General features: G+C 40.6%; 1 protein-coding gene across 8 annotated transcripts in view; it reads right to left on the bottom strand.

The window, feature by feature from the left end:
* The window catches only part of sugct (succinyl-CoA:glutarate-CoA transferase), an 81,500-nt gene that overhangs the window by 53,944 nt on the left and 2,814 nt on the right, over positions 1–24,742 (bottom strand). For 4 of the 8 annotated variants that reach the window (XM_029252298.1, XM_018765786.2, XM_029252296.1 and 1 more), the window contains exons 2-12: positions 24,116–24,167; positions 23,380–23,453; positions 22,257–22,342; positions 21,943–21,993; positions 21,438–21,558; positions 18,189–18,280; positions 17,554–17,697; positions 10,897–10,992; positions 3,292–3,363; positions 2,830–2,927; positions 1,647–1,749 (exon numbers count right to left, since the gene is read on the bottom strand). In XM_029252298.1, coding sequence (XP_029108131.1) covers positions 1,647–1,749; positions 2,830–2,927; positions 3,292–3,363; positions 10,897–10,992; positions 17,554–17,697; positions 18,189–18,280; positions 21,438–21,558; positions 21,943–21,993; positions 22,257–22,342; positions 23,380–23,453; positions 24,116–24,167 — 989 coding nt within the window. Of the gene's footprint in view, positions 1–1,646; positions 1,750–2,829; positions 2,928–3,291; positions 3,364–10,896; positions 10,993–17,553; positions 17,698–18,188; positions 18,281–21,437; positions 21,559–21,942; positions 21,994–22,256; positions 22,343–23,379; positions 24,025–24,115; positions 24,171–24,742 lie in introns of those variants that run through there. The other 4 variants (XM_029252295.1, XM_018765780.2, XM_018765779.2 and 1 more) reach the window with 4 other exon arrangements.

Genomic DNA, 24,742 nt, shown 5'->3' on the forward strand with positions numbered 1-24,742 from the left:
ATGAGATCGCGGATACAAGCGGCAGAAATGAGTTTCCTCCGCAGAGTGGCTGGGCGCACCCTTAGGGATAGGGTGAGGAGCTCAGTCACCCGGGAGGAGCTCGGAGTAGAGCCGCTGCTCCTCCGCATCGAGAGAAGCCAGTTGAGGTGGCTCGGGCATCTGTTCCGGATGCCTCCTGGACGCCTCCCTGGGGAGGTGTTCCGGGCTTGTCCCACTGGGAGGAGGCCTCGGGGCAGACCCAGGACACGTTGGAGAGACTATGTCTTCCGGCTGGCCTGGGAACGCCTTGGGGTTCCCCCAGAGGAACTGGAGGAGGTGTGCGGGGAGAGGGAAGTCTGGAGTACTCTGCTCGGACTGCTGCCCCCGCGACCCGGCCCCGGATAAAAGCGGAGGAAGATGGATGGATGGATGGATGGATGGATGACTGCCTTTTTGATACATGGTCATGTGACTGATACAATGAGACACTTCCTATTGATCATTTTGTATTGTTACTGTCTGTATGATGGCAAGAAAGTTTTCTGCTGCTGAATCTGCAAAACTAATTAGGTGATAAACTCATCAGGTGGTACTGGGGCACAGCGAGTAGCGCTGCTGTCTCACAGCACCTGGGTGGTGTGAGAGGTCATGGGTTTGATCCCCACTCAGGCTGTGTGGAGTTTGCATGTTTTCCCTGTGTCTGTGTGGGTTTCGTCTGGGTGCTCTGGTTTCCTCCCACAGTCCAAAGATATGCTGTTCAAGTTCACCCATAGTGTGTGAGTGACAGAGAGAGTGTGTGTGTTCCACTGATGTATGGATGAGTGACCCAGTCTAAGTAGTGTATCCAGCAGTGTAAGTCTTTGGGTGCTCCGGTTTCCTCCCACAGTCCAAAGACATGCTGTCCAGGTTTCTCTATAGTGTGTAAGTGACACAGAGAGTGCGTTTCACTGATGTATGGATGAGTGACCCATTGTAAGTAGTGTATCTAGCAGTGTAAGTCACTGTGGTGAATAAGATGTGTGGGCTGATGACTCTAAAGAGAATTCACTGGAAGTCACTTCAGACAAAAGCGTCCGCTAAATAAATGAATGTATATGTAATTACAGACCAGATAGAAAACAATGTTCCAAATGCTGAATTTGATTTTATTGATAATGTAACTTGCACGTGGAGCTCTAAAAATTTCTGGGGTGAAAAATTCTCCAGATGTTATCAGTACGTCATTTTTATGGGGTTACAAGGGCTGGAGCAGACATGATGGCCAACGCTGTTTCCACAAGCTGGAGTAGGTTTCCATGATTTTCATCAAAAATTATAGACTGCTTGAGTACGGATTATTTATCATCATCATCATCGTCATCATCATTATTATTATACTATTTTATTTATTTTAAGTTTGGAATTTTAATCAATCCATAAAATTTCCATTTGTCTTTACTTTTTTCTATTATAAGTTGACTAATATTCTGCATGTAGACACACAAAAATTCATTTAAAGAAAAATAAATAAATAAAGAGTGAAAAAACCTCCAGCCTGATGGACCTTAGAGCCTTTCGAGACCATGACAGTGCAGAGGAAGAGGAATAGCAAGTCCTGCTCCGGTCCATATATGGGCTGCAGGAGCACATGGGTACGAGTGAGCATGAAAGAGAAAACAGAGGCTGACCTGCGCATCTGAGAAGACTTGCTGGATGTTGTTGATTGGGCCGCAGGGCACACCGGTCCCTTCGAACTTTCCCAGCCACTCGCTGGTGCGCTTTTCTGAGAATCTGGGAACAAGCAGAGCCTCTGCGGTTTGAACTGTGCGCCACAGCTTTCGAAAGGGGACGGGGTGGGGGATGCATCTGGGCCCCCGTCCAGGGAATCAACAACAACAAAAGGAATGCAAGACACATGCGGCTGCTCGGAAGGGTCCTATGCAGTCTGTACTGCCCCCAAGCGAAAAACGCCCCCAGCCCTGCCGCAGGCACACCGCCCAACCCTGACGCTGTCGGGCAGTAAGGACCTGACCAATTCGCGAATTAAATGACATAATTTCAAATTTCGGTGAATAAAATCTATAGCTGCTTCCCCTGAAACAAGTCTATTTCCATGGGACTTGATGAAAATATGGTGTATTAGGTGTAAAACACATTATAAATTTAATGTGATATTTTAAACTGAGCACAGTGCAGTTAGGTTCCTTAAATCTTTAAAAGCGATAAGTTTAAAACAGAAATTAAATTTAAAAATTTCCGCTTTTAAAAATGTTAACTACATTAACAGAAACACTAAAAACAGCCCGAGACAGAATAAAAAGGAAATATTTGAAAAAGTGCGGAACACATTTGTATCCAAAGTCATTAATAAATTTAACTAATTTTTAAGGCACTATAATAAAAGTTTTTATCCATGAAAGCACCTTGACATTTAACAGCAATGATAAAAATACTAAATCTGGGCCAACTGACAAAATTATGAGTAAATTTAACTGTAAACATTTTAGATTTTAATTTAAATATAAACACAACTTCGCAAGTGAGGTATAGCATTCATATTAATACAATACTGAGGGAATTTTAGTTAATCGACTGAAAGTAAACTAAAGGAAAGCGGGCAACTGAGAAAAACATGACATGGTAAATAACGAACTGTATCTGCGTTCCACTTGCCGAGCTGTTTGTGGTCAATCGGGACTACGAACTCTCTTAACAATCATTTTGTTTAGCAATCTTTATCGTGAAAATTCTCCTAATGCGTCCACACGTTGGCCCAGATTCATACATGACTACATCTAGAAGCGTTGGCCGCAAACACGGTGCACCGTTATTCATACCCCCCCCCCCATAAAACCAGCACAGGAACTGTACCTCTGCGAGAGGATCTGCAGCAGTTCTTTTCTGTTCTGCACCCTCAGGGTGTTAGTTTTGTACTTCGGGTCGTCTGAAAGGTGGCTGAGATTCAAAACCTGCAACCGGGATGGATTGCACAAATTTAGACTGTTTCACGCACACATACACTTATCCAGCTGATCGAGGCGACTTATCCACATTATATGTTGTGCAAAAACTGGTTTTCTTATTGCATGTTTTATCGAGTGACCAACCCCCCCCCCCCCCCCCCCCCCCTCCCCCCAGCTTAAACTTCCACACGTGGATCCACCTGGGGATTCTGCTGAATCCATTTTTTGGGTTACTACTTGGTTAAAAGGCAGAACAATAACTCTGCGCCTGGAATCTGAGCCTATGTACATGTAGTCATTGCACCAGAAACTTAACCATCACACCACCTGCAAACGATTGTCCTTTATTTACGTGTACCGTACTGTTTACCTTGCATACTCGGGCAAACTGTTTATTGTTTCCAGCAGCCACGATGAGGTACCCATCTTGCGTCTTGAAGCCCTACGCATAAAAAACAAAAAGGAGGGTCGGTTATCTTCAAGAGCAATCGAACACACGCTTAACTGCGCAATACCAGCTCGACCCTTGTTTACGGAAAAAATACCACAAAATTCCACCTACGAAGACGCTTCTATGGCGAGAAGGTCCAGAGTGGTTTACGAGCGGCTGCCAGTGACTGTGAAATGGCCAATTCCTGCCAGCGCTTCAGTGAAAATTCCACTTGATAACAGCAAAACAAAACGTGACCACCAAGGAGGGGAGATGGACAAGCAACCAAAACATCGTTCAGTCGTCGGATGTGACGGTCTTCTGCCGCACTGACGACGGCCTCTTGCTCCTGGCGCAAACTGTCCGACTGCAACGCAAACGCACTCAATATCTTCCATCTGTGGCCTGCAGCGAAGCTTCGGTTTCTAGAAGGATCTCCAATTTGACTTTAGAGATACAGCGCTGCTTGAAAGTATGCGAACCCCCACAGGGATGCTCTTTATCCTTGTATAAAATATTAAAATAAACTAATAAAATTAATACATGACTATGATTTACACCCCTGGTTCTACTTACCTACTTGGTTTAACCCATACAACATGGGCTTCACTTATTTTCACACCTGCACTACTTGCGTGTTTCTACCACCCACGATTTCCTCTAAAGTAACATATGGAATTGGTCATTACACACCTTCTATGGCACGTGAGAAACACTGATTCTCATGAAAGAACCATTTTGTGGTAAAACCAAGGGTGCCTCATCAACCTCCGAAGTGCACATAATAACCCACAGCTACGCTACACAGAAGGTAATGTACATTAAGGCTCCATAGCTGGCAGTCAGCTCCAATTGAATCCAACTGGTAATCTGCCCTGCTACATTATTGTATAGCTAAAAGTTACATATTTATTAAAGTGTCACCAAACAGACCGATTTCTATTGAGTCGTGTTGTCATTTCCACTTCTGCGCCCATATTTCTTAGATACAACCCAACGCATCCCTGTAAGTAACTGCAATGTCTCACAGTATTTATTTACTGTATTTTTTTCCCATCCTTGTTACTGTATGTTTACCCTGCCGCTCAGATGCATCTGAATGAACAGCTATCGTGTGAGAAATTCCTAGTACGTATAGATGTACTTGGCCTTGAAGTCGCAGCTCACGTTGCAGGAAGCGACCAAACGCACCGGAAAGGCATGATGGGTAGCGACAGCCACGGAACTGCACCCGTGACCAGGCGCCCAGTGCCAGAGGGGTGGTCTACGAAACACGGAATCTCCTCACCCTGGTGAAATCCTTGAAACGCCACCCTCCTATGGAGAGACGCTCTCCGTCTACGGAGGGAAAAATTAAAGACGAGCAGGAATGGCCTGATGGGAAGGAAATGCGTGTTTTCCATGTGTTTTGGTGTGCTTACTATGCAGGCCCCCCATTCTCTGCGGATCCACTCAGGGAGGTAATTGAAGACATTCAAGATGCCGGAAAGTCTTTTTTTGGCCGTGCAGGGGCAGCGCAAACAAAGGTTTTATTCATGCAGTACGCTCTCGCTTCCCCGCGCCGCCGCTCGTCCCGGGCCGGGCGGGACAATGGAGGACCAGAACGGAACCCAAGCGCGGAACTTAATGAGATTCTGTTTTGACAAACTTTAGTCCATCAGATCAAATCATTTCAAATTAAGGAATCGTGTACGGACATGGACGCAGAACACAGCAACAAGACGGGCGGGCGGCAGTACAGAGGAAGCTCATTTCTCACTCAACTGGGACATTTGCTTTTTAAATGGACTAACTAACTAACTGACTAACTAAGCAACCCTTCCCGGTAAAGCGGGAAGACGATACTAGCTCTTCCCCAGGTGATCCACTGGAGCAGGGCCTTTTCGAACCCACAACTAAAGTCCTTATTTACAGGTTCCAAGGCCCCTAAAAGGGCTTTCAAACACAGCTACTCAGGGTTTACAACAGAACATGTCTGGTTGTTAACAGTGAGAAAAACACTTCATAATTTAGCGTTTACACTGTGGTTATTTGTCATTGTTTAAATGTTTCGGCTAAAAAGGGTGTATAACGCAAACAGTACACGAATCGTTTCTTTAACGTCGCAGCTATCCGCTATACGAAAAAATAAAGAAAATAGTAAGAAAAATGAAGCTCCGCAGTTTAAAGAACAACACACCATAGTTTTCAAATAAATAATTCTGTAAATAATTATTGTACGGTAAATAAGAAAGGAATAATAGCAGCTGGTAGTGTAATGTTTCGAGCTGCTGCCGCCTGTGGGTCTGAAGGCTGCTGGTTCGAATCTCACCTACTGCTCTAGTACTCATGAGCAAGGTACTTACCATAAATTGCTCCAGTAAAATTACCCAGGCCTATAAATAAGTAAATAACTGTAAGGTAGTTCAAATATTCAGAGAAAAGCGTCAGCGAAATTAATAAACTTTTATCAACGAGCTGCTTTGAGTTTTATATTTATATAATAAAAATATAGGTGCCAAATTGTAAGAGTTTTTTGCCATCATTTCACTATTCTCTTCCACTCGCATTCATTTTACAATACAACCAAAACTGTCTTGATATTGCCAATATTTGTGAACACTGACATCTTGATTTAGTTTATAAAGGAGTTTTAGTGCGTTGAGGAGGGAGAGTTTATGTATTTTATTATATATTATATATACAGCATTTTGGGCCAGAAGTTGTCCAGCAGCTGGAAGCAGGTTTTTGTAATACAAGAGTCTATGAGATGCTATACTTTTGTGCCGATCGCAAGACATTTGTGCTCGGCTGGAAACATCATCGGAAACGCACCGCAACGTGACCGCAACGCCGCTTATAACACACCTTTCAAATGTAATGCATTTATAACATTTTAAGGCTGCGTCAAGATGAAAATTATTCATTTGCACTTCCAGCATGTTCAGAGATTGCAAGACCTATTTAAGTACTTTAAGGATTTTTTTTTTTTTGCATTGTTGACTGAAATTAAAAAACTCTATTACAGAAAAGCTAAATAGTATATAAGACTACTTTAATAATAGTTTTTTCTGTCATGATAACTTGCTGTTCGTTACGCCTGCTCCTGAACGTGACCTTAAAATTCCACGACTTTGGATCCAAGACAGAAGCTGGACAAAACTTGACACACCGGAAATAAATAAATAAATTCAGACAAGTAGTAAAAATACCACCAGGGACTCCATGTTCTTCATGTAAACGGTCACTATTTTCAGGTCGGCGAAATAACTGACGAGCTGTAATTATGCTCGGTTCATTTATTTTCTTGGTCTTTTTACAAATTACAAACAAACTACAAACTCTGCTCAGCCCCTAGTTGACCCTGACTGTGGGACGTCCGATTAATAACCTCGCACTCGACAACAACTGACCTCAGACCCCAATGGGCAGCATACGAGAAAATGGTATGAAATAAAAGTCTATTTTTCAAACACATTCCTTACTATAATAACGAAGGTAAATCTTAAATCATGAGTATATTCTCTGAGCCCATAAGACAATAGTGTATGTATAGGCAGCATTACAGATTCCTAAAAGACAGCAGTCAATTAAAATGCCAATAATCTTCTCAACGTATCAATAAACTTCACTAATTCAGCATCAGTTTAGAAATCAATCTGTCTGCTTAGCCTGAATTTCCTCATATCAGAAAAAAATATTCCAATACATGACGGTTTAGAAATTTAAAACGTAACCTTTTAGAAGCTCTCTATTAATATCACGTTTATTATTATAGTCTGCTGTAACACAGATCATTTATTTGCGAAGACCTGGGGAAACTAGAAACTGCCAAAGTAACATTGCTTAATTGTTTTTGCCATTTATAAACTCAGCGAATAGAAACGTTTTGCTGGTTAACGACCATTCGCTTTGCCAGATCTCGTAGTTGTGGCAGTGGGGGGCTCTGGTTATGGGTTTGGTTTGATGTGAGGAAACAGACACAAAATACAGAAAAGAGCCAAGAGACTGCAGCGGGATCACACACAACCCAGTACACTAGCCAGACCCACCACTCTAATTATTACTCTTATGCGCGCGCACACACACACACACACACACACACACACAATTTCCTTCCTTCCTCAATTCTGCCCATTTATTTTTACCCGTTTAATGCGGCCACCTTCAAAGACATCCTCCCGGTCCTTTCGGTATTAGCAGGCGGGGGGTAAAAGCCCACTCGGTATCTGTGGGTAGCTACTGCCGTCTTTTTCCTTACATTCGGAGCCACCGTGCAAAAGCCACATTTGGAAACCAGCGGTTTTGGTTGTATAAAGGAAAGAAGATAATTTTCCTGATCTGTTTCTGTTTCTCACTGAAATCAGCAGTCTTGAAATGTTTTACTGGCCAACGCACGTACAATTAGACACGTTTATAAAACGACACTCCACATCCATGGTAACGCGCAGAACTTCGAAACAAATAATAAGCCTCTTATTCAGAAAACTGCAACGAGGGCCAAAAGATTTGTGATATATAATAATTCTTCGACATTTCTTTAGGACCACAGCCCATCCCGCAGTCTGCCAGGTGGCTCGTGGGAAGTCCTGTATCTGACATACAATCCTGCTCATTTTCTCCTGAGAATCCAGAGAAGACACTTCATCAAAAAAGCCATATTCTGGCAAAGAGACTCACTCATCAGAGCTATAAATTTATAAAAGTGCAGTTTTCTTGTGTTACACCTTTGAAATCACCGTTCAGCCATACCTGATGGCATACGTAGCACATTATTTTGGTGAACGACCAACTAAACTATATTTGACTGATATTTCCATCAACGTATCTCATTACATTACTAACTATGTTACGGATTGTATTAATGTATTATATCTAATTACATATATGTCTAATTACATATAACACCTCATAATTGCCACTCTACCAAAGGTAGAAAAAACTGGTACGTTATATAGTCAATCAAAAAATAAAAAGACACACCTGACTTGTATTTATCATTTAAAATGAAAATATCCTTATTCCAATACTTGCATCTCAACAAAAAATATTAAGTGTGTGCTCACGTGATATTTGTCCAGGGCTTTTAAATAAACAAAGTGAGCCAGGTTAGAACCTGTGTCCAAACACACGGCCCAGGAGATGGAGGCACCAGCGCTACCCGCTGTACCACCCACCAGAACCCAGTGGAACCCACCAGACAGTTTACAGATCATAACCTCAACCACGCACGACTCCTTCACGTGGAGAGCGACGGGAACGGCCCAGCAGGGGCGGCACAGACAGACGTTGCCGGCAGTTACGAAGGACTCGTGTGGGGCGGCTGTGGCCAGGAGATACCACACTATGGCTTCTAGAGGTCACAACTCCTCAGCTCATTATTACTTTCACAGTGGAGTTACAATCTGAAAGCCACAACAGTTCTCACAACCATCATCCCCCATCTGTTTTCACAGATACCGATCATCCAGCTGAAAAAAACTGGCAGAAAAACCGTAACTGTGACCGTTTCTTTCACATGACCGCATCCCAAACACTACTGTAGTGCCAGACTTCAGTTCCTGGAATGCGCTAAGTCACACTTGCATGTATCGGCCAGGTGATGAGCGCCCGAGACAGACTTTTCCAACTTCACACACTTTCTGCAAAAAAAAGGAGCTTGTTTCAAAGAGCGAAACACACTGCCATTAAAATCATAATGACATCAGTACATCCAGAAGCTACTCAATCTTGAAAAATTAACAATACAGCAGTGTTCTATGAAAAAGAAAGATAAGTGAAGATTGTAAATATTTCATTTGTAAAAAAAAAAAAAAAAAAACACTAAGCTAACCTTCAAAGGTAGACAACAATCTTGACCTTTAAATAAGCAACTCTGCAAAACTTTCAATCCTAGGAAAATCTTCACACGTACAGAAGTCCTATCTTGAAGGCGATGCATTTTGATAACACATTTGGAGGTGTCTCGCAGATGCGGTTACCATGGAAACGCCCAACACATGCGGCTTCCATGGAAACGCCCAACACTGTGTTGGGCGTTTCCATGGTAACCGCATCTGCGAGACACCTCTAAACGTATTATTCAAATGAAAAACCTGTGAAACTTCTGTAACCAGAGCACAGTTGCTGCTACAGGGATGGCCTCCAGGATAACAAGAGTGTCCTCTACTGGAAGCACTGGGCATGGCTCACCCCCACACCACGTTGCTCGATTGATGCGATCATTCCTGTGGGCTGCATGACGTACCTGAGCCTTGGAATGCATAAATAAATGACAACATTATTAATTCTGAATGAAGCTGCACCAGGGCCAACCTGCCCTGATACCTAACAATGAGGAAACAATTCCTTGTTATGGCTACAAAATATAGCACATGCTCCTGGGAAGAGCTTGTTCAAGGGATAATGAGCACCAGGTACAGCCAATCGAAGATGAAAAGAAATAGACTCCGAGATGATTTCTGTATCTTTGCTTTGTAAATGTGGTTCTGCTTGCTTTATTTTTAAGGTGTGTGAACAGGTAGGTGTTGGCTTTTGTTAGTGATAATACTACAGTCATTGATATGCTTATTCGAATAAAATAGCTATAAAACTACCCAACACCGTCCGCCCGCCCCAATCCCAGCAAGCACCGGCGTGTCACATATAATTAATTTGGTTATTATTCATTATTTTAAACTCTAACACCTTGTGAACTGGTCCTTTTGTTATGAAAACACTTGGCGCTGAAAGTTTAATTTGTTCGGAAATCTGAAGTCACTTTCTCCGAATTGAAAATCAGTGAAAACTTAATACAGACATCCTACAAATTATCCGCTGGGTAGGTTCTGTAAAAAACCTCAGATGTTCCTATAATAATTTTAAGAAATTGTCTCATTTAATTTTAATGAATTTCAAATAAAATTAACTGAAAATCATCAGAAAAAAAAATTAAATATCTGATTTTTACAACCTGTAAATACGAGTCTGATGAATTAAACTCGTATTTAATGAAATACATCTATGGAAAAAAAAACAAAAGCAATGTTTGTCAGCTTCTAGCCACATTTAACTTTTATCAACACAATCAAAAGTTAATATTGCAGTAAAGACGTTCCTTGAGTTATTTATGAGGTAAGTTTGGTAAAACTAAGAAGTAGTTCTAACACACAGCTCTGTTTCCACAGTAGAATGCCCAGGAGGGCCAGCCAGTACTTGCACCCCTAGGGAGGCATTTTTTTTCTCCCTCTGACAGGGAGTTCTTTTGCATTCTTCAGCCTTTGCTGCCAGGTAGCTTACTCTGTTATTTACATTTATTCATTTAGCTGATGCTTTTCTACAAATCTACTTACAACATCAAGGTTACAATTATTACGAGTTTCCAATTATTGACCCATTTATACAACTAAGCAATTTAGGATAAGGATCTTACTCAACAGTACTACAGCTGGAGGTGGGATTCAAACCTGCAACATTTAGATCCAAAGGCACCAGCTCAAACCACTACGCTACCAGCTGCCCCTCAGATACTCAGCAAAGCACCACCTGGGCCAGAAGACTTTCTCTATGCTATGAACACATTCCCACCTGGTATGGGACGATGCTTTCATGAGCCGTGCCCCATCGCTTCGCCTCCTTGCCAGCGTTCAGGTAGTTGGCTGCAATGTGGGTGAGACACGCCACCTGTGACACACAAAATCCATGTATAAAATCACTACGTGCAATTCAAATTTTCCTCAAACTGGCCCTAAAAAAACCAACGAGATGCAGAGTCACATTAAAAGAAAGACCAGCTGATACAGTGTATTCGGTGACATGCTGCTGGTACACTGTACTTTACAGTTCATGTATGCATGAGTGGACATCGGGTGACCAGATGTTGGAACGAGTGGAAGGTGCAACACAATTTTCTGATAGAAATATATTTGTTCAAAAATCACTTTTTTTTCAATATCCGTACATAACGTATCCTATCAATACACTTTTCATAAAAAAGTCTCATAGATGCTGCACCATGGTGTATTGATCATTAGTCACTTTTCTCCTGAGTGGTTGGTTAATTGGTAAAATTAATTTAAATTTTTGAACGTGATTTTCAAACACACAACCATCAATGCGCTTTTTTTTTTTTTTTGGTGGAACTGGAAAGAATCATATTTCTTGAAATGAAACAGAAAAAAAGAATGTTATTTCAATACTTATTTTATTTATGACACAATGACCGGTCATTCAGATGATCAGATGACCTCCTCCAGTAGTCCAGTCTTCCAGTTGGCAATGGTACTTATGCATCAGTGTAGTGTTTTACAGTCCAGTGTTGTTAACCGCATAAAATTACACAAAATTAAGTTATTTCTACTGAGAAACATTAAATAAAATCTGGAGCTGAGCTAATTTACTGCTGAAAGAGAAAACTAACTTTTACTAAGTTTTATATCTTGTGCTTTCCGGAACCAACACTGCATGCCATCGCTGGTGGTCTTAAGAGCTATTTTAGAACAATATTTAAAAAGCCTACAAAGCACTACAAAGCGTGACACTAGACAGGATTGCTGCTCCTTTCCCCACAGCAAAAGTTATATAAATGTTCGGTAAATAAACAGCGTGAAGCACTTTGTTGAGACTTACACGAAAGTTAAACAAAAGTTATAATCTGCGCAGCACTAATGATGGCTGACCGCATATGGAAGAGCTTTTGGAATATTTTCGAATGCTGGCCAAGAGATATGGCAGAAAAGTTATTTTAAGAAAAGGTGGGAGAAGCGCAGCACATCCTCCAGTTTCCTTTTGAAAAGCAGCAGACCAAATATTTTTACCTGATGACCTTCAAAAATGTATTTGCTCATTTTTATTTAACAAGTTAATTGACATCCAGATTCCATTCCTGGCCCTTAGGGTTACAGTTTTGGACACGAACACACTCTCCTGGTCCCGGTTGTGCTCCTAACTTGAGGGTCGAGTGAAAAAAGAGTATTGCGGTATTAAAAAAACACGTTCCAAGAAGTTTAAAAGAAAAAAACAGTGTAATAAATGAATAATAAAATGAAAAAAAATGTCTTTCATGGTCTATTTTTACTATTATGCCTAAAGAGCTTCGGTAATGTTGATGCAGGACAGACGCTTCGAACCCAGCGTGCAAGTTGGCAACACAACGCCGCTCCTCGCTGGCGGACGCTGTTGGTACGAGTGTCCGGTGTGTTGAGTCTACCCATCAGGTAACAGCTTCTGCACTCAGGTACCTGTGTAACATCAGCGCTTGTGCGGAACACGCTGGAAGGCCTTATTGTAAACTACGAACAGAATATTTCTGATATAAAGCAAAGGTCTTATAACACATCTGCAGTGGACACGTCTTCATGGAAACACTGATTTATTACGGCAGTTACTGAGACACCAGCAGACGTTGGTTTAACCACGGTAAAATGTGGCTGTTTTTCAGATCCAGCCACTGCTTTAAATGGATCGACGCACAGCTCCTTGTTTTTGGTTCTGGTTGATGTTCCGCTGGGCGATGTGGTTTAGCTGAATACCCCGACTGAGCCCATTTCGTGTTAATTTGCATTTATTCATTTTGCAAACGCTTTTTTTCCAAAGTGATTACCAACTTAAGAGTAAACAAGGTGCAATTTACCGCAGACAAAGAGTCATAGATACAGACACGACTGCCGAAACCCCGCCAGCTTGTCTGAAGTTATCGCTTTTGCCAGCACGCATTACATGAGTAGCTGCATAAAACTGATAGTAAACAAAAAGGTGATCCCAAATGATGATGTGATGCTAATTTATTCATTTTGGCTGATGTTTTTCTCCAAAGCAACTTACTGTGTTCATCTTCCTACAATGATTTACCCATTTATACAGCTGGGTAATTTTACTAGAGCAATTTAGGGTAAGTACTTTGCTCAAGGGTACTAGAGCTGGAGGTGGGATTCAAACCTGCAACTTTTGGGTCCAAAGGTGGCAGCGCTAACTACTCTATTACCAGCTACCATTTATGTAGCTATTAGGAGACCAAGCAAAAAGTGGGACTGAAAGAGATGTGTTCTGAGACGAATGCTGGGTGGGATTCAGCAGCTCTGAGGGACCTCATTCCATCAGAGCAGGAACAAAACTGACTTTCTTACTGGTGCTTTGTTGGGATCAATTTGGCTCCATTTTCTCATTCTCACTCAATTCTTTAGAGGAGCCCATGGTTGTTGAGTGACGGTCCAACGTTCGGAGGGTCAGGGAATTTATTAAGCTCCGCAGTTGTCAATAGGGGACAACGCTTTATGGCTGCGTCACCGCGTGAGAAGAGCGCTCTACAAAAATTAATTGAATTGAATATTAAAGCCTAATGAGGTTATTAGGGTCAGGGACCTTGCAAAAAAAAAAAAAAAAAAAGTCTTAATCACCGGACAAGTGGAAGGGTGTCCAAACTTTTCCATATGCCAAAATGTCCATTTTCATTGTTCCTATGTTTTAAAGTTATACAAAGTAACTGTGAAATAACATTTGCAAACATGTTTTTTGTTTAAGCCACTGTTTCCTGCAGCAGTTATTTACTACTTTTCACTTACAAAATTAACTACACGTATAATTTGGCCAGGGGTGCCCGAACCGTTGAATAAAACTGTATATCTGTCTGTCTTTATCAGTTCGATACAATACACTGTATGTTTAAGAGGATTTTCCCCCCGATTGTTTTCTAAAACCAGTGGATTTCCTCCAGAGAAAATGCTGCGCGGTAAACAACGTGGCCAATATTTCTGTTCCATTTTAAAAGAAACTGCTTGGCCAAGAAGCGACTTATTCTTCCAAACAACTGAAGGATACACGACCGACTGAGATAATGACAATAAATAAAAAGGTTTTTACTTCTGTGATTATCCAGGTTTTCAAACCCTGTTCAGGGAAATTAAGCTGATCCTGCGTTCATTACAAGGAAAACTATTGTGGATTCCGAGAGCTGGATCTGGGAATCATCACCGGCTGATGAGCTCTTATATAATCGGGATCCAGGCCTGCAGTAATTGGCCTTGGCGCCCTTTCTCGGGTTGCCTTCGTGTCATATATTTACAAAGGAACCTCTGGTGGAAGCGATCTAATATTCCTTAAAATGTGCTTTTTACGAGAGTCTTCATACCAGACGCCCAACACAACCCTGGTTTTCGAGTCAGTGTTTCAAAACATTTCTTAACAAGGCTGTAAACCTCGCTCCTATGAGCCCCGACCTTCTGTCCTGTTTCAAATCTCTACACAGAACACACCCGCGTAGACAAAAGACCCAACGAAGATCAATTACGTTAAATCTTCCAACAGACAACCAGTCTCCGTTAGAGGATCTAAACCTTTTCTAGGCCGCGAACACCTTTACGAAACCTTATGAAGGCTGAAAGTCCCTCCTGGAAAAATACCCATGAATAAATCAGGAAAAACTCAACTTACTGTATAAAAAATGATGGCCTTCACGTGGGCTTATCGCTGCTGTCATCGATAGTAGCCGTCAAGTCTCGCCGTCTATGTCCACTATTGGCAATAACATAAATAAAGTCTCCAAAAATGTCTGTCCTTCGCTTGTGTCCCTTGTTCTGCCCACTGGGGTCTCTATTTTATTTTTTCCATTCTTCATTTACATTTAAATTTATTCATTCGGTGGACACTTTTCTGCAAAGCGACTTGATTTACCAACAATGCAGCCATTTATACAGCTGGGTAATTTTACTACAACAATTTAGGGTAAGTACCTTACTCAGGGGTAGTACAGCTGGAGGTGGGATTCAAACCTAAGACCTTGGGGTCCAAAGTCAGCAGAAAAGCTCACTGTGGATCATGACAGGCATCACACTGATAGGTGTTTCTCGAGCAATGAACGATGTTGCGTATAAATATCAGAAAAATAAAAATAAAGAATGTGACTGAGCACCTAAACCGCATTAAAAAATAAAGAAATTTTAAGAAGAGCTCAGATCACGCGCAATGTTCTGAGCAATTGTATAAAATCAAGAGATGACTGATTGTCCAGAGCGGTCACACAAAGCATGTGTCATTGTGAATTACACTGTAATAGTCATGGAGGAAATTAAATGCAGGAATGACGTTAAAGGGAAAAAAAAACGTCCAAAACAAAGTTCCTGACCACTAAAAAGAAACACAAACAACACTGTAAGTGATACCAGTGCCGATCGCACATCCTCTCCTCCGTGCTGGTATCGCTCAAGGGACTCCTTTCTGCAATGCTACATTTTTATGTTCCGATACCATAATTCCTCCAAGGGGAGAAACTCGAACCAAAATCTCCTGAAATAATCCGAACCGATTTATTAATAAAAACAAATTGCCCATAACCACAATCAAGCCATAATAACCTTCAAATCTCAGTACTGTTCAACATTGCTCATATTCATATTACATTTACGTTTACATTTATTCCAGTGTATGTCTGCAAGGACAACACAAAAAGTCCATTACATGCAGAAAAGGAGAGATCTGGATGCAGAAACGTGATTCGAGAGAACAGTCCATTTGTCACACTCCACCACATGAACCAGTATACATCATATGAGTATTACATATTAAATAAGCTTAATTATTAATTAAATTGTATGACATTTTATTTTTACATTTGCAGTTTTACTTATTTCACATCATATTTACATGTATTTATATTATATTTATAATTTATATTTATGTTAAATGAGTTGTTTTATTTCATTATTTATTATAAGAGTAAATAAATATATTAAATAAATTGTTATTTAATTTAATATATTAAATATAAGTTTACTGCAAAATCTGTTTAGACTGTGCTGTCCACAATGAGCAGTTCACATTCCCTTGATTGTGTGATTTTGTTTCTAGATGGCCACCTCAGGATATGAAACAGCGCTGTCAGTGTACGCATACCTCGATAATCCCCGATGTTCGTTCCCGCTACCCCCCGTTGTGACTCGTAGGACATGACATAAACCGCGGCGGCAGGAGCAGCAGTTTTCCCTGTGATTTGTTTGCCGTGTTCAGTTCCACTTTGCACATTCCCCGCTGCTATGATCACAGCAAAGTTCCTTCTACTAATAGACGTTACGACAGAAATGCTGTAAGATGGTGTAAACTTCACAGCGTGACACTCCTTTCATTTCACATTTTACATGTACTGCTTCATCTCAACCTGGAGGAATGGAACTTCTGGAGCAGTTAATTGTTCTTTCCATGAGCTCAGATCACCTGTATTTCATACATATTAAAAGACCACATACATTTATTTTGTCAACTTAGCTGATGATATTCTCCAAAGCAATGCACTATTTACCATTATACATATATACAGTATATATATTCTTTATATATATGGGTGGTAGGGTGGCACAGCGAGTAGCACTGATGTCTCAGAGTGCCTGGGTGGTGCAAGAGGACATGGATTTGATCCCTGCTCAGTCTGTGTGGAGTTCGCATGTTCCCCCCATGTCTGTATGGGTTTCTTCTGGGTGCTCTGGTTTCCTCCCACAGTCCAAAGACATGTTTTTCAGGTTCCCCCATAGCGTGTGAGTGACAGAGACAGTGCGTTTCACTGATGTACAGATGAGTGACCCAGTGTAAGTCACCACGCTGCATAAGGTGTGTGGGGTAGTAACAGTACATAGTATCCACTGTAAGTTGCTTTGGACAAAAGTGTCTCGTAAGTGAATTAAAAATATACTGAAAATGCCTTTTTGACTTACCCTTCATTTTTTATAAATTTAGGTACTTACCCTAAATTAACTCTAGTAAAATTACCCAGCTGTAAAAATGGGTAAATAATTGTAAGTAGCGTAACATAGCAAGTCGCTTTGGAGAAAAGTGTCAGCTAAATGAGTAAATATAAAGGTAACACCACAGAACCCTGCTGGACATTTGACAACTACATGACATTAGTGACCATCTACACATATCCTCCCAGAAACGATTTAGAGAAGTCTGGTTTTACGGCACATTTTAATATTTTTGACGTCATTATCATCCTCAGCGATATCAGATCACTTTTTATGTTTGAATTTTATCATTTTTGGCCTTAATTTTGAGATGTTCATCTTATTTAATGAGCATCAACAGAAGACGATTAAACAGGTTCGTCAGTAAATGTGATTACGTCACATGTCCTTTGCGGACTACACTGTCATGTGTGTCATCGTTATTATTTCTAATAAAAACAACGAAGGCACCCGAGACACAAATGGCTATATAAGACTCCTGAGTTCAGGACAGGACAGTAGGGGAGATGAGCATCACCTGGGAGGACAGCAGATTGCAGTCGATATGGAGGCCCCTCCCTGTCTTCGCTCTCCAAAGGAGTGCAGCCATGATCGCCCCGTGCGTGTACAGCCCTGTAGCCAGGTCGGTCATGGCCACACCTGGCCGCACAGGTTCCCCGTCCTTACGTGAGAGAAAGGCAAAGAATATGTGCTGTGTCTTGGACGTCCTGCCTGCCACACATACAGCTGTGCTTCAAAGGGATGGTCATTATTCTAGGCAAAAATATTAAAATAAACTTATGAAACCGAAATCTCAAATCCAAAAATAAACTAATAAATGAATAAATGCCTATGATTTACACCCCTGATCCTACTTACCTACTTGGTTTGACCAATACAACTTGGGCTTCACTTATTTTTACACCTGCGCTACTTGTGTGTTTCTACTACGCACACGATTTCCTCTAGAGCAACATATGGAATTGCTCATTACACACATATTATGTCACATGGGAAACGCTGATTCTCATTAAATGACCATTTCATGGTAAAAGTGAAGGACAGAAGGGCTTCGCATACTTTCAAACAGCACCGGATATGACAGCAGACACAAAAGCACACATATATATTCACATGCACTGATTTTACTCAAACCGCACAAGTTTCCCTTACCTCAGGGCCCGTTATGTGCATCATACCCGACACAGCAGAGGCGATGGAATCGTACCCGGGACTCTGGGACATGGGTCCTGTCTGTCCATACCCTGACAATATAGTACAGTATATACAGTATTTGTCTCACGAGCTCAGTATTAAGATTAATGTCACATTCCAGTAGTACTGTACTACCAGAACATCTCAGCTAGTTCCTTACTATGACTTTCTTACTTACAAAAAAAGCATTTCATGTTTCATTTCAATTTAAGTATAAATTCACATCTGAAACAAACCTATTTACTGAGTTGGTTTTTAACATGTTATTTTACTCTTTGAATGCATTATAAACCAGGTCCTCCTCCCGTTATGAATGTCTGTGTTACGGACTTCTGAAGGTGCAAACATTTCACGGCTTTATTTTTAACTGTACTTTACTCACGTATCTCTTTTCAAAGCAGGGTAACTGGCACCTCGGAGAGAACCCAGCACAGTATTCAGACCCCTTCACTTTTTCACATTTTTTCACGTTTCAGTTCTTTATTTTCAATACATAAAATCCTGTTATAGCTATGTCATTATGAAGTATTGAACGTAGATTGATGGGGGGGGGGAGAATTTAAACGATTTTAGCATAAGGCTACAACATAAAAAAATGTGGAAAAAAGTGAAGGGGTCTGAATACTTTCTCAATGCGCTGTAGATACCGCAACAGCTCAAACTGGGGACAGCTGGTAGTATAGTACAGTGGTTAGAGCTACTCCTGCTGGATCCACATGTGGGAGGTTCAATCCCTACCTTCAGCAAGGTACTTACCCTAAACTGTTCCAGTAAAGACATTACCCAGCTGTATAAACGGGTAAATAACTATAACCCTAACTTTGCTTTGGAGAAAAACCATGAGCTGAATAAACAAATGTAAACTACAGCAAAATAAGAATTCCTTTACCATGTACCAAATTAAATATGCAATACTTAAATATGTGAAATACAGTGTATTTACATCTCATACTGTTTACTAAACTTTAATGTGTACTGCGCAAAACCATTGCTTTTCCATATATATATATATATATATATATATATATAAAATCTAGAACTCTCTGGTGGTCATCTATCATCCACTGATCAGCACTGGTTTGTTCAAAGAGTTCTGCTTCTACTCCGTTTCTGTCACAACCCAGCTTTCTGTGACCTTTCCTTTTAACCTCATGGTGCTTGTTCCGAATATTATAGTAGGATTGCATACATCACAGCACAATAAATTATTCTACTCATAGATGGAATCTGAGTATGTTAAATATGCAGTTTTTTTGCACTATTACACGTGAATACACGAAAAAAATAGAAATAGACAGAGAAACGAGAGCCTGCGCACAGAAGTGTAAGCAGTCTGCGGTCGCTCTGTTCTCCTTTTACTATCCTGCTTTCTTTTGGCTTCTCCACATTTTGCACTTCCGTTCCAGCTGCACAGCATGGCTTCTTCTGGACGCTCCACACAGATGGCTCTGGCAGGTCCAACTCGGCACATTTAGCACTAATTTCCTAGTGAATACGGGCGACCGTGTGCCAGGACCGTTTCCAGTCGCACAAGCAAACGTTGTACGTGGCAGGCAACGGCAATAAAGAAGCAAGATCGGTTCATGCACATCCAATACAAACAAGAACTGAAAATTTAAAAAAGATGTAGCTGACAGACTTAGTCACGCGGTTTATTGCAATCTATTAATTCTTATACGCCCATTTATTTCGGTTAGTATTTTTCGGACTGTCGGAGGCTTCACCCATTTTCTAAAACTCTTCATGATGGCAAAAGTAGGGGATCAATAATGGCAACGGCTTCTTTGTTTTAATGTAGCTGGAAAAAGGAGAGGACGGCTCCCTCAAACTTCAAAAAATTTAATGTGCCCAAAAACACGGACGCCTTTCAGATAAGTGCCTTCATCAACTTGAGTGAACATTAAGTAGACATATATCCTGTGTATAGGGGTATATAACTGGTTATGACATCATAACTGCTTGACAAACAGCTAACTGAATCGAGTAAATCAATGGTACGCATAAATCAGAAGAGCCAGGGACAGTACCTGAAAAAACACGGTAAGACCGATAGTTTAAATAATCGTTCAAAAATAACAGAATAATCAAATTGTTCATTGCTTAACAAATTTTGAGAGTGCCATGCCATTACTTTTTCTGATAGATTAGATACAGTTGGGATTCCAGAACCCAAGATCATTCATAAATGTGGTCACTGAGTTGAGCACGTCTTCCTTAACAGAAATTTTCTGGAACAAATTACGCCTGAACCAGAGAGAGTGTATGTAATAGTTAGGAATAAATTGTTAATGAAAGGCAGAAAAACAGAACGGAAAATTCAGTCAACAATAAAGTGTAAACTTTAAGTAAATAGTTTGTACTTTATGTATTCTGGAAAACTAAAGCAAAGACTTGCGTGCGTCAAAAAAAAAGTCGTAGAATTATAGAATTTTACGGACATTAATTACAAAGCTTTAATGCTGATGAGCGTCTATTGGTCATGCGGCACAGAAAGGCTCTTTAGGATAGAGAGATGTTAAGTTTTATTTTCTACAATCTAAAATTATTGCAAAAGCAACAAGTTCCATTGACATGTTCTAGATACGCAAAACATATTCTAACCACAAGACAGCTTTCTTAGAAATGAGTTACAGAAACAGTGCATTTCTGCTCAACTACAAAATCATTGCTGTACATGAATGACTGAAAAATTTTGTGATGATTAATCAGCTAATAGTTATAAAATTTCTATCTAGACTTAATCTCTGAAATGATGAACTATATTAAATATTCCATTAGGAAATTCCTACATTTTGATTCAAAGTTTAAGCATATGGGTACAGTATTCAGATGCGGAGATTTATTTCAACTGTAAATAAGCCTTTTGTTGCTTTCCTAAGATTTTTACATTGAATCAACCAAATATCCTGCTTTGGTATAACACTGAAACCTGACAAAGCAAACTGCATTCAATTTAAATTTTATTTCCCAGTTATCTTTACATTCTGGATATTATTCTCCAGCTCATTGCTCTACTGTTTGCTTGTTAAGATAATTATTAATTCATTAAGCTCTCCTTTTGTGTCATTTACAAAAAGTAAAATCGTCTGTTTCTGCACATAATCTTGGCAGACTCCCATTTGTTGCACTCTGCTGTTACGAGGAAATGTTTCAGTGTTGAACAAGGTTCTGAGTACAGTTTTGTAGCTCAGCATCATAAATTCCCACCTGTGATAGAGCAGTACACCAGGCGCGGTGCTACCTTCTGAACGTCCTCGTACCCTAGTCCCATCTCACTCAGTTTGCCTGGGATATAATTTTCCACGAGGACATCACAGACGCCTGCAAGCTTAATAACCACAACAAATATACAACTAAGTATCATTTGCGGAATATCATGTTGAATATTAAGGACATGTGGAAAACAACAATGTTAACAGACAAACAAATTAAAGTATTCAATAGATGTATGTTATGCAACATTTTTCATTAAAATACACAGTTCAGATTGAGACTTTCTAAAATGTAAACAAACATTTGTTTTCTTTCAAAGAAACATCATTACTGATGCATAATCTACTATGAAATACTTAGTCTAAATAAGGTTCATAAAAGTGTTTTTTCTTTCTGTGTTGTACAGAAAATAATGCATAAAGAGAAAAGCTTCATTTTACCACTAAAGGCAAATGCATTAAAGTTAAATAAATATAAAAATAAGGAGATGGTGGTTTACCTCCAATATTAATTTAGCTCCTCTTGGGTCTTTCAGATTCACTGCAATGCTCTACAGATGAAAGAGAAACTAACCCATTATATGCATTTTCTTTAAATATTAAGGTCTGTAAATGTTATGTACCTTTTACCTGTTTGAAGGACCATATGTATTCTGAAATTACTTAATGTGTGAACATCTAGACTGTGCCTAGTATATACATGTTGATGCAGTTAATATCATTATAAGCCCAGCTGAGTCTAGTATGAGGAGAAATATTTTCTCAAGTGAAGCATCAATTAGAAAAACCATTTTCCAAGTACAATGAGAAATACCTTTTTGTTGCGGTTGACACTGAGGAAATAGACACTTTCATCTCCTAGAAATGGGGGACCCCAGGCTCTTGTATCATCCCCTGAACCTACCACAATGAGGGCTTGGTTACTCTTCAGTCAAGACCCACTGTCCATCGTCAGGTGTTTTAAAATATTACGCTCATTCATTTAGCTGAAGCTTTTCTCCACTACTTACCATGATTTACAGATTTGTTTCATTTGTACAGATGGGTAAAATTCACTGGAACAATTTAGGGTAAGTACCTTGCTCAAGGATGCTATAGTGAGAGGTGGGATTTGAACCTGCAACATCTAAGCTCAAAGGGGGCAGCTCTAATCACCATCCAACCTGCTGCACTAGGATAAACACACTAATACCCTTATTTGAGAACAATATCAGTGCAACATCAGTTTAAATCATTACTTTTGGAACATGAAGCAAAAATGAAATCCGTATTAAAAAATAAGCCACGTTCACAATCTCCTATTGAGTGTGTTGTGCTTAGCTTTACACACGTGAGACAATTCTGTGTTACTTCACATGTAACTTCAGAGCTTCAGGCGCGACAGCAGAATGAAACAGTGGAACAGAGAAAGGAGAGTGAGAAAGTATTAAAAACTGTTTCACCTTAAAATCCCAACTTTCCTAGCCACAAGGAAATGACCAGTTTATCACAAACAGCATCAGCATCTGGTCCTGACCCCCAATCAACAAAAAAAAGTGTAACAACAGAGGTACCTCTATTTGTCTGATGGGTAGTTTTAGTAAAAGTGTAGGATAAACTTATAATAAATTTTAAAAATTTTAATTACATCTGTCTAAAAGAACTGTAGCGCTGGAAGCTTCCTTCAGCCTCCTGCTACTCCTCCCATTCCCCCCGCCACCCTGAGTGCGTCTTGCTCCAATCTAACTGTGGAAAGTGGAAACGCAGATCACCGTAACTTGAAAGAAAATGCAATTAAAGTAAATAAATAAATAAACTCGGAAGTATTATTATCTTCAAAAATCCATCGCTCTGGTCTGTAACCCAAGGTACAAGTGTGTAAAACATTTTTCTGACGAAGCATAGGCACTCCCTGCTTTATGTAAGGTATGTAAAGTTGTGGTCATTTTCCAACTTACCTGGCCTCTCCACTTTAATAATCTCAGCACCCAGGTCTCCGAGGATCATGCTTGCGAAAGGACCAGCAAGAACTCTGACAATCACAGGATGCATTACAGAAAACAAGCGCAGGCGTTGCATCTGCTTACCATGCATGCTATAATGTATACGACATGGTGTACCACATTTGCAATTGGATTGCCTGTACACTACATGAACAATGTGTGGGTCAAAACCACTGTATCATAATCATTCTCAAGACAGCCTGACATAGATGTCCATAAGAAACATGCAGCCCCTCTTACTCCATCACGACTTCAGAAACACAGCCAACATGTCCATATGAGCTCAGTGAAGTTGCAAATGGGACCCCCCACCAACTTGCGTCTAGTTTCCACAAGTCCCACATGCATGTACAATACAGGTAGGGCCACTGCAGGTAAACAGATGGGACTTTGCAGCTCGTGTAACAAATGCAAACTAAGCAAAATATACATCACCCGAGATCCATTAAATAGTACTGTGAGCCTAGAATGCTGTCTGTAGCCCATCTTTACCCCGTGTGTGTACACTCATGGGGCCCACGTGAACAGGTGGACATGCTGAGAAGGGAGTTTAAAAGCTGCGCTTGTTACAATGAGCCAGCAAGTAAAAGCAGGTGGCATCTGAAATAAAAAATAATAAAATAAATCCCTGAACTCAGCTAAGTAGAGCTGTAGATGAATAGCCAAAGATACCTGAATCGGCTCCACATACCTGGTAAGATCCAAGACCTTTATGCCATCTAGGGGTTTTATGTTCTCTTCTCCTGAAGTTAGACAAAAGCAGAAGAGGCTGGTAATGTGTTTTTTTTTTTTTTTTAAACTTTTTCCACAAATCACTGCTTTCTCTTTCGTTGAAGAATTTGCACAAGTTATATGGAATCCTATGTAAGAGCATCTTACTGATCAAATTGCAGGGAACTCCAAGAAGCCAATTTCAGTTCACACACACACACACACACACATTTTCAGAACCGCTTGTCCCACACGGGGTCACGGGGAACCGGAGCCTACCCGGGAACACAGGGGCGTAAGGCCGGAGGGGGAGGGAACACACCCAGGACGGGACGCCAGTCCGTCGCAAGGCACCCCAAGCGGGACTTGAACCCCAGACCCACCGGACAGCAGGACTGTGGTCCAACCCACTGCGCCACCGCACCCCCCAATTTCAGTTCAGTTTATCTCATTTCAGACACTAATTCTATGTTCTGCAAGTAATACCAAAGCCTACTGTAGGCATTGCTCAAAGAAGTTCCTCGCCCTGCTGTCTGAGGGGCAATGCAGGGCAGCTCCATCAGGTCTCAGATAACAAGGCAAAAAAAAAAAAAAAACTTTTTTTTTT

Source organism: Scleropages formosus, chromosome 5 (assembly GCF_900964775.1).
Source record: "Scleropages formosus chromosome 5, fSclFor1.1, whole genome shotgun sequence".
Classification (NCBI taxonomy): Eukaryota; Metazoa; Chordata; class Actinopteri; order Osteoglossiformes; family Osteoglossidae; genus Scleropages; species Scleropages formosus.